General features: G+C 32.6%; 1 protein-coding gene across 1 annotated transcript; it reads left to right on the top strand.

Annotated features, from left to right (window-relative positions):
- Positions 1-6,026: 6,026 nt before the first annotated feature.
- LOC104702456 (trihelix transcription factor GT-2) lies at positions 6,027-8,526 on the top strand. Its single transcript, XM_010418311.3, has 2 exons — positions 6,027-6,555; positions 6,855-8,526. The coding sequence occupies exons 1-2, from the start codon at positions 6,329-6,331 to the stop codon at positions 8,362-8,364; spliced, it is 1,737 nt and encodes a 578-aa protein (XP_010416613.1). The 5' UTR covers positions 6,027-6,328; the 3' UTR covers positions 8,365-8,526.
- The last annotated feature ends 2,904 nt before the right edge of the window (positions 8,527-11,430 follow it).

Below are 11,430 nucleotides of genomic sequence, written 5' to 3'. Positions count from 1 at the left end.
GCACACCAAAGAGGTTGATTTTGACCTTACAATAAAGCTTCGGACTGAGATAGAGGCTTTATTTTCATATGAACATTCAAGAATCAAGGTTTCTTAATCCACAAAATTATTGATTAATACTTGTTGATATGAGAAACAACAAATTAAAGTATAAAAATATTAATTAAGATCTGGGCAGGTTTTCAGTGGAAATTGATATGAACTAAAAAGAAACGACGAACTGGATTAATATTGATATTATTTGCAATATGTTCTTGCCAAGTTACAAGTCTCTGTCCCTAGTCTATATCTGTACTCGAGTATTTAAACTGAATAACTACGAAACTGTCTCTTCGATCGCCTCCAAAGATCTCGCTTCATGATCCCGCGATCTTCTCCCAGATCTGACTCGGCGTTCTTTCAATCGGGTCCCCTTCTTGAGCTCGCAGCAGGTCCATTACCGCATAGAATATTCGTCTTTAATGGGCTCCTCCTACGGGCTTATCGAAACAATACCCATTTGCTATTTTTCCCATTTGTGTATTTACAAAACTAGTGACATTAATTCAAATTACTGTAACTGATTGCAGCTGGGCTACAACAACGAATAACGTATAATGGGGTAGTGTAAGGAATAAGATATTACAAAGAAAACGATACATATCAATTTGGAAAATAAAGCATATCTGAAGATATCATACTGTTTTTCGATAGTTTAAATGAAAGTTGGCACGAAAACGAAAAAAAAAACATCCCAAAAAGAAAAAGTATCCCACCCAGCAGCCACTAGTATACAGAAGACAGGTTGAATAATGATTAGTGAGCTAATTAGTAGTAGTATTATTTACTATATTAAAAAGCCCAAAAAACAAAACAAATAAACGTGGTGCGAGTGAGACCTTGTCACCTAAGACCATGAGGGATTCAATGTACAGCATAAGAATACTATAATAAAATCATTACTACGATACAAATTGATCAATTAACTAATTTTTAATCAGCCTGATACACCCACACGCGGATATGTGCGTGACTAAATGATTAGAGCATAAAAGTGATCCTATACGAGCGAGCGTGTTGCCTATACGAAACATAATATTCTCGTAAATGTTAAGGAAGAAGAACATACCTTAACCATTTTGTCGTTTTTAATCATGATGTTTTTTTTTTTTTTTTAATTCCGTATAAAATACTAGTATTGCGTATGAAGATTCTCATAATCAAACCAGGTGGTATAGGTCTAGTGATTGAGTTAGCTAGAGTGGTAAAAGATTTGCTGCCCTTCACACAGTTCATTGATACAGATCTTGACTATAAACAAAAAGTAAGGAACCGTGCACTAGATAAAGGCCCTCATGCACGTGTAAGGCCCTCTCACCTGACAATATTTTAAAGGTTACACAGGTTGTTCGAAACGATGATAATTGGATTTCTACAGTACTCGGCCTTTTAATAAGTGAAGGCCCAAAACCTAAAATCATGTTTGTTGGGCCATTGTGTTAGTTGTATATGTGCTCGATGTAAATATTAATAATCGACACTATGTAGTAAATAGTATATTTAAAATTAAAAGTGATGTCCATAAGAAAATAAATTAAAATGAATAATGGGTCCATCTGTTTATTTAGTAATCAATTTTTTTCTATTGTAGCTTACGTTTTAAACTTTTGGGTCAAGGCAAGCAAGGTTACGGTAAGATCAAAATATGTCAATTATTCCAATTATTATAGTTGACAATGACCTGGCTGATAACGATGGACGGTAACGAACTTTGGCATGACAAATGAGGTTGACCATCAATATATAAAAATTTTATATATTAGTTTTTTTTTTTACCAAACAGAGATAACTTGCAATACTCGTAACTAAAAATAAAACAAATCTCTAAAAAAGGAAATCAACTAATCACCAATGTAGTTATATTTCTGTACCACTGATAAGAAAAATATACAAAATACTGTATGCATCATCAAATTTAATGTATATACACGGGCCACGAATTCATTTTCCTCGACGTGAATAAAGTTGTTTCGCTATTTTAAGGAATTTTGTTATTTTTTTTTTTCGATTGCTCTCACATGGTTTGTTTGGAATAGGCATGGGCAAATATATCGAACCCGAGAAACTGATCCGAACCCGACCCAAAAATACTCGAATCCAACTTGAATCAATTCTGTCTAAATAACCAATAGGTTTTCGTTTTCAAATAACCACAGATATCAGGTACTATCCGAACCGAATCTGAGGAATCGAAGATACTTATTTATACCCGAGAACAATTATATACCATATCACACTATCACATATGATTTGATTTCATAAAACCGTTTGCCTTAATCTTCCTCTTCAAATCTTTGTGAATTGTTTTGTGAGACATTGTATGCTCAGTTTCATTTGTTTAAGATTTAGTTCATTGTTTCTTGTTGAATTTGTTAGATTATACAACTGTTTGTACTGTTATATTTCAGGTTTTTCGGGTTTTGTAGGTATATTTCAGATTTTTGTGGGTACTTTGGATATGTTCGAGTAGGTACTATCCATAACCGAATATATTTTGGATACATTACAAGTTTTTTAAAGTCAATACCCAAATAACCCGAACCCGATAGGAACCGAACCTAAACCCGACATGAAATTATATGAACACCTGTTCGGATCCTATATTTAATAAACCTGAAAAATCCGAATCCAAACTATCCGAACCTGAATCCGATCCGAACATCCAAATATCCAGACCTAATTTAGAATATAAAGCAAAATTATTTTGGGACAGAAGAAAAAGGCTTGAAAAGTCCACGTAAGCGGAGAAAATAATCCTGCGTGGCAAATATCAGATACAAAAGGGTGACACGTGACCTAAGACAAATCGAACAGCTCTCAATTTGACACGTCATATTACTTAACGGCTCGTGATGTTTACGCCTACGCTCTCATATGTCCCCTCCTTTTTAACCGGTTACAGTCTCTCCCGGTTTTGGTTGGTTTTTCTTTTTTTTTTGGGTAAACTGTTAAATTTTATCAGTACATATATAGATCTCGATTATTATTTTTTTAACAGACGAAGCCACGAAGGGATACAGAAGACCAAAAAACTATTAGAACAAGCAAATATAAAAAGAAGCCACAAATCGTATGAAACCAATGCAACGAGAATGTCTTAGTTGTATAGGACATGACAACGTATAGGCCGACTTAAAAAATCGCTAAATTGTCAACAAAGTTGCCACGAGCAACCATGGTCCAAGGCCCGTTCTCAAAACATTGGATCGGATGGTGCCTAAAATTTCTTTGAAAGCAAAATACAACGACGACTCAATGAGACATCCAAAAAAAAAAAGATAATCAAATTGAATAGTATATTTTACAAATTACATGAAAAAAATGGAATACCTCATACGCCGACAAAAAATATATATACGGAACACATTAATTTGGTTGCGGTAAAGAAATTTAAAATTTAATAGTACAGTACAAAATAGCATTTAATTTTTTGGGGTCGATTGTAAAAGGTGAGTGCAAGTAATATTTATGGAGTTGGGAATCATTGGTACCATCCTCGAAAAATAATTAAGAGTCTATATATGTGACAAAACGCATTTAATAAAAACAATTTGTTGTCTTTGTTCATCAGTCATTTCGGTGAATATATTGATTTATTAAATGTCTTTGGTAAATTAACACTACAATGAGTTTTTACTTTTACATGTGTGTGTAATAAATGACCACATTATTAACACTAGTATTCACGTTGGGTAATTGTGTACAAAATGTAATTTACATGTTAAAAACAAGAATGGGATGTATATACTATTCAATAATTAATATATATACAGTACTACGAGTTATATATATATATTAATATGAACGGCGTATGTATGTATACAATACGTAGAAAGGGATCAAGTTGGGGTCACTTTACAGAGCCATACGTAGTGGAAATACATCTGAATCCAGCTCATTGTAACCACTGCTTTTATTTCTTCTCTTTTTATTTTATTTATCATCTTATAGAGTAGAAAATAAATTAATAATTCGAGTAAATAATTTTTGAAAGAAATAATGAAAATGAACAGAACAAAGAAGTGAGAGAGAGATGCGAAAAAAGTGGGAGATGAGTTTGGTGTTTCAGACAAAAACAAACTGCCAGTAAGATTGTCCATTCTCCTATTAATGTTTTGTTATACTTAAACAAAACATCTCCATAACTAAAATGTGATTGCCTTTTATATGTTTTACACAGCTTTAGCTTCTTTTTCCTTATTTTCTTTTCGTAAATCATAACCACACAGATTCGGAATACAAATGCCAAAATTATGCAGAGTTTTAACAAAATACAAATTATACTTGTAGCAGAATTGTACTATATCATCGACATCAACTTGCAAGTTGATGATATAGCATTGAATTAACTTTATTCTAAATCAAGTCTGATCTTTATGAAAAATATATGTTGAACTATAAATGAAATAATAAAAATATCATTGAACCCTCGGTAGTTTAGAATTTTAATATGTTCATCGTTGTTTGATAAAATAGAAGCAGTTCAGTTATAATGTGATGATACAATGGTCGATCGATAGTTTTTACACTTATGTTACCAATTGAGATGATAGTTTTACATAACTTATTAAGATTTCTCTGATACAAATGTGTATACAAACGGAAAACACGTTTGATCTTTACTGACACGATATGTTCAGAAAAAAAAAAAAAAAACCGGTACGGTCTTTAAGAAGAACAAGAATAGAAAAACGAAATTATAAACCAGTGGTTGTCGAAGAAACAACAAAATAATGCATGAAATATTTACGTTAAAAATAAAGAAATCGTTACATATTTAGTTATTAAGCACCGGAATATTTCAAAAAAACAATAAATAAGGTAGGTCATAAGCTAACTAAAGCATGTCTCTACTTGCTTTTTCTCATAAATGCTTTGACATCCGCTTAATAACCATATGTAACCTCGACATTTATCTAACTCCTCGTCTAATTTAATACCGTAATTTGATGTTACATCACGTATATACAGTATTTATTACGCCCACACCGCTCTATACATACATCAAATTGTCAAAAGTATAGTTTATCAAACGTAATGTTTCACCATTTATAGATTACATTAAAAAAAAAATCATATCCCAAACACAAAATATACGGTGAAGTGAACAATGACGTGTTCGTTGTTGTTATTATTATTATTGGTCTATAATAAAAACTAGTTGCATGATTAAAAGAGGGTCAAAGAATTGATGGGGGTAAAAAAGTAAATAAACAGTCGGTGTCGTGAGCAATTTGCGATTTGATCCAGCGGCGGTGAGAAGCTATTAAAGGACCCACAGTAGCCGAATATTATCCCTATCGTCTCTATCTGCAGCTGTTCTTTCTGATTACCTTTGGTTTATTTTATTGCCTTATACTATAATAATAAGGTATACGAAAAAATAAAGCATCCATTATGATCTCAATCATTTAAAAGATTAGTGTAAATAATATTCTTTAGGCTTCTCCACACAGCTCACATAATCTTATACTAATATAATTTTTCTATTCGTATAAATCATTGTGGTTCTTTTAAATTTTATTATTGGTTCTGTTTACTATGAATATACTCTATTCTTATATAGTAACCAAAATATTTAAAAAGTCATGACTCCAATAATTAAAAGACGTGTAAGAGAGAAATTATTCAAAGTAACTCGCAGGTCACATTTCACAAGTGGTAAAGTGGGACAGTTAAACACCGTCCAATTATATACCCACGTTAATTAAATAATTATTTTCTAGTCAACAATTTTATTTCTTTAGTATCCCCGATCATAAATTTATAGTCCCTTTGCATAATTCAGTTTTAGCAGTTTCGTTTTAAACTAAATTAGGTCTATGGTGTGAGTTTCTGAAATTTTCATTTGCCGAAAATACTGATCAAAACCAATCATTAATCAGATGTTAAATACGGTACCTAAGTTAAGTTTATTCTAAATGAAATTACTTTTTTGGTATACCAAAATTTTCTTATAAGCAATGAGAAGATTCCCAAAATTAAAAGACAGAAGGAAAGCGAAAAAAGTTCACCTTTTAAGTCCTACTCTTCTTTTTCTGTAATATAAAAAATATTTATATACAAAAATAAATTGCATGAACCAAATTATATTTATAAGATCTAGATAAATGGTCCATCCCACCCAATTAAATACCCCTAAGATAAAATCACAATAGACAAAAAAGAAAAAAAAAGGAAAAGAAAAAGAAAAAAAGAAATTCAACCACAACCTTCGTCTTCTCTTCAAACTCTCTCCCTCTATCATATCTCTCTCTTTGAAAAAAGATCCAAATTCGAGTTTTATAGTATGTCTGGAAACTCTTCAGGCCCGTTAGAGAGTTCGGGTGGCGGCGTGGGCGGTTCCGGTGAAGAGGAAAAGGATATGAAGATGGAAGAAACCGGCGAAGGAGCCGGCGGTGGAGGAAACCGGTGGCCAAGACCGGAGACTTTAGCTCTGTTGAGAATACGTTCTGAGATGGATAAAGCTTTTCGTGACTCTACTCTTAAAGCTCCCCTATGGGAAGAAATCTCCAGGTTTGTTATTTTTTTGTTACATGCATATTTATATATATAATTTTAAAAATACATAAAACAGAAATGTTATGATCGATCATATATTTTCGTCTTAACACGTTTATGGGATGTATATGTGTAGTCATAATATTCGGTAATTCATTTTGAATATTCTTATAAGAGCTATTATTATGTTTCTAGGGATATGTATATATAAGATCAGTCTAATACATACAACTAGTGAACTAGCGCCTAAAGAAAAAGTTTAGGTATGTTTTGTTTCTAAATTCTGAGTTTTAAATTGATTGATACATAATTAGGAAAATGATGGAGCTTGGTTACAAGAGAAGTGCAAAGAAATGCAAGGAGAAGTTTGAGAACGTTTACAAGTACCATAAACGTACCAAAGAAGGTCGTACCGGGAAATCCGAAGGCAAAACGTACCGGTTTTTCGAAGAGTTAGAAGCTTTCGAGACTCTCAATTCCTATCAACATGAACCTGAGTCGCAACCCGCGAAATCTTCTGCAGCTGTTGCAACTGCAGCCATAACCACTTCTTTGATACCGTGGATTATCTCTAACAATCCATCAACTGAAAAAAGTTCTTTACCGTTGAAGCATCAACATCAGGCTAGTGTACAACCCATCACCACAAACCCTACCTTCCTCGCCAAGCAACCATCTGCTACGATGCCTTTCCCTTTCTATAGCAACAACAATACTACTACTGTTAGTCAGCCGCCAATTTCGAATGACTTGATGAACAATGTTTCATCGCTGCATCTTTTCTCGAGCTCAACTTCTTCATCTACTGCTTCTGACGAGGAAGAAGATCATCATCAGGGCAAGCGATCGAGAAAGAGGAGGAAGTACTGGAAAGGTTTGTTCACAAAGCTGACAAAAGAGTTGATGGATAAACAAGAGAAGATGCAAAAAAGGCTCTTGGAAACATTGGAGAATCGCGAGAAAGAGAGAATCTCAAGAGAAGAAGCTTGGAGAGTCCAAGAGATAGCGAGAATCAACAGAGAACACGAAACATTAATCCATGAGAGGTCCAACGCTGCAGCTAAAGACGCTGCTATCATATCCTTCTTACACAAAATCTCCGGAGGACAACAGCAACAACCGCAACAACAGAATCATCATAAGCCAGCACAAAGGAAACAATATCAAAGCGATCATTCAATAACGTTCGAGAGTAAAGAACCAAGGCCGGTTCTATTGGATACAACAATGAAGATGGGGAATTATGATACCAACCATTCGATATCTCCTAGTTCTTCAAGATGGCCTAAAACCGAGGTCGAGGCCTTGATAAGGATTAGGAAGAATCTTGAAGCTAACTACCAAGAAAATGGTACCAAGGGGCCATTATGGGAAGAGATATCTGCAGGGATGAGAAGATTGGGGTACAATAGAAGCGCAAAGCGATGCAAAGAGAAGTGGGAAAACATAAACAAATACTTCAAGAAAGTCAAAGAGAGCAACAAGAAACGACCACTTGATTCCAAGACTTGCCCATATTTTCACCAGCTCGAAGCTTTATACAACGAGAGGAACAAAAGTGGGGCAATGCCACTGCCATTGCCGTTGCCTCAAATGGTAACTCCACAGAGACAGTTGCTTCTCTCACAAGAAAACCAGACTGAGTTTGAGACTGATCAGAGGGACAAAGTTGGTGATAAAGAAGATGACGAAGAAGGAGAGAGTGAAGAAGATGAATACGATGAAGAAGAAGAGGGCGAAGGAGACAATGAGACAAGTGAGTTCGAGACTGTCTTGAAAAAAACATCTTCACCTATGGATATCAACAATAATCTTTTCACCTAATTAAGTGGTTTTATATATATTCTTTTTGTATACACTTCTGTGCTAAACTACACATGGGGTTGAAGGAAAAAAACATACAACAAATGTAAGTAAAATGGCTTGATTTTTTAGCTATTAGTATCCCCTTTCGTGATATATAATAAAAATATATTATTTATAAAAGTAAAGTGAGATGTGTATCTAATAGCAATTATATAACCAAAAAAGTTCACTAATATCAACTGATAAAATTTGAATCAAAACTGGTCCAATTGGTTGGGAGAAGCCAAGGGTAATCAAGCATCCATCTATATCCATCCATGGGTACCCGACACAAGTAATAAACTTTTGGACCTACAAATTCAAATTGGGTCGTCGTTTTCATCATTTTTTTTTTCCTTTCTTTTTAATATGATCTCAACTTTAACTTCTGATTTCTTATCGCACTCTAAATTCTTAATATATAAAATTTACCTTAAATCATGTAATCAAAAGTATCGTCCGTGTGGTAGATGGCGTTGGTGCGTTTCTTTCTGTAATTTGTGCCTACATGCCACGAGGTGGACCCAACTAACACACATTATATTCGAATTAATGTAGTATTGATTTTCTTTAGTGAAACGACTACATTATTTTTTTTCAAGACATGTGTATTCATTAATTAAGACTGTGTAATAAATAGACAAATCATAAATGAAAAAAAATTGTACGTAAATAAAACTATAGAAGTGAAAGATACGTGTAATGCAGGAAAAAAACGATAACAATTTTAACATTTTTATTAATGATTAATTGAAGTGTTAATATATATTTATGAAGAAATGAAATTACAAACAATAAAGTAAATTAATTAAAATTTTAATCAGAGCATATCATATGTATACCGTTTTATTAGGTCAATAGTGTTTACTCTGTAACCTTATTCCTTTATGGCTTTGTCTCTTAACTTTTTTTTTTGGTGTCAACTTGGTGATATATAAATTTCTTTCCTCACTGTATTTTTGTGGAGTTTTTTTTTAATCTATTTATATTTTTCAAGCGTCTTTGATGTCGTTAAATATCAGGGACTCCTATGTTAATACCATTTAACTTCTTTTCATATCATAATAAATATTATGATAATCTACTACTATTATTCTAGGGTGGTATCAAAGATTGTATATGACATCTCAAAACGACAAAACTTATCAATGAGAACGGCTGAACATTCTCTTGCTCTTACGGCAGAACATTCAATTCTGAATTGTGTAGTATTTTTGATGAATGGAGTTCATGTTTTTTTTTTTTAATCCCGTATAGACAAACAAGTAACCATATTAATTGGAAGCTAAACGATCAAGATATTCCGTAACACTAGAATGGTCTAAAACAAAATCAAAGATGTTCCGTGGCATAATTTAGAGTCATAGAAAATAGACTTTTGCTCCTCAATGCCATGAGAAATCATTTGCCTAAAACTTCTTTATGTCCCCCCACGAAATGTTGACCTTTGTCGTGTCAAAACAAAAGTAAAAGCTAACTTTGATATTATGCTTTGCCCAAACCTTTTTTTTCATAAAACCATTTATAGCAAAAAGAATCACTTTCTTTTTGGATATATCACTTCTTTTTGGTCAATTAGGGGAAAACTTTTCAATAATGTCTTGAACTATTATATAAATGGGGTTACAAGATAAGTTGTATTCCCGTAATGCTCAAGAATTCATCAATTCCAAAAGGATTCAAAGTAATTAACATTACTGTTGGTCTACAAATGATTATTGTTAAAGTATATATGTATATAGTTAAAAATTGGGCTCTTATGCATGATTATAGATATACAGTATTTGAGTCGTCATCATTGTTTTATCCCCTAGAAAAAGAAGATGCAAATAGAAATTATAAAACATTAACGGAAAAGAAAAAGAAGAAGATTCCGTTCCTAATAAGTAGCCACCATTCTTTCTCACATCTCATTTTCTCTTTTCCATGCCCACTTCTCTGCGCTTTGGATTTTTCAAGTTTCATTAAAAAAAAAAAAAATACCATATTGTCGGTATATAGTTTTTGTCTTTTTGACAATTAAGATTCAAAATTCACTAGACCTAAACTCTCGTAATCATACAAGCAACATAAACCAAACTTTTAAATCTGTGGTTATCGTAAACGTTTGACTGCTACATCATTCAAGCTATCTAAATTATCTATTATCGTATCATGGATTTTTTTTTTAATACAACATTTCTTTTTGGTTATACAAAAACTAAACAATAAGTACAGTTTATGGGTTTTACAATTAATGGTGACAGGAATTAAAATTTGGGTGGAAAAATTTATTGGAGAACATTATTTTGAGATACAGCAATAAAATGTCCACTTGCTGATTGCTTTACATGGAAGTAATTTACTCAGTGCCACTAATTGTTCGAGTTCATTACAGATCTATATGGTCTGAAATCATGATATACGCATCACAAATTTTTCCTGGTATATTCTTGCAATAATTGTGCAATTTTAATAACCTATAAGAACAAATCATCTTATTTATTTAAATGATCGATGATACAACCTTCTATATGAGAAAATCCATATCCTACAAAATTTCAATTCCAGAAAACGTGTAACTCAATGAGGATAACAAGTGCGTATTTTGAATGATGTCATATACAGTACAATGAGTCGGTTGGTCTAAGTTTTTCCTGGATCAAATTTCTAATGTTTTATATCATTCTATGTCATATTTTAAAATTTTGATTTTCAGCAAATGTAATTGTTTGCCGATCATGAATACAAATTAACCACAACTTCCAACATGCTGCAAATAAAATGGTCTATTGTAATCTTTGTGTCGTACGGATAAAGTTTAATCATACATATGGTATATGTTAAACCGTTTGTATCTTATGGAAAGAGTTGTTCGTCGTAAATATTGATATGTAAAGACATTCATCAAAAAATAAAAATGGACTAAGTCAAAATAACATCAAACCCGATCTATTACAACTCTATATGTGACATCATATATAATTGACAGTAAGTAGGTCGCTTGGTGAGAAATTATTACGATCCAAAAATATCTTTTGAGTTATTTCAAAATAACATCCAATA

This window comes from Camelina sativa, chromosome 7 (assembly GCF_030686135.1).
Source record: "Camelina sativa cultivar CO46 ecotype springtype chromosome 7, ASM3068613v1".
NCBI classification, from domain to species: Eukaryota; Viridiplantae; Streptophyta; class Magnoliopsida; order Brassicales; family Brassicaceae; genus Camelina; species Camelina sativa.
This window is presented reverse-complemented; position numbering and strand designations above follow the sequence as displayed.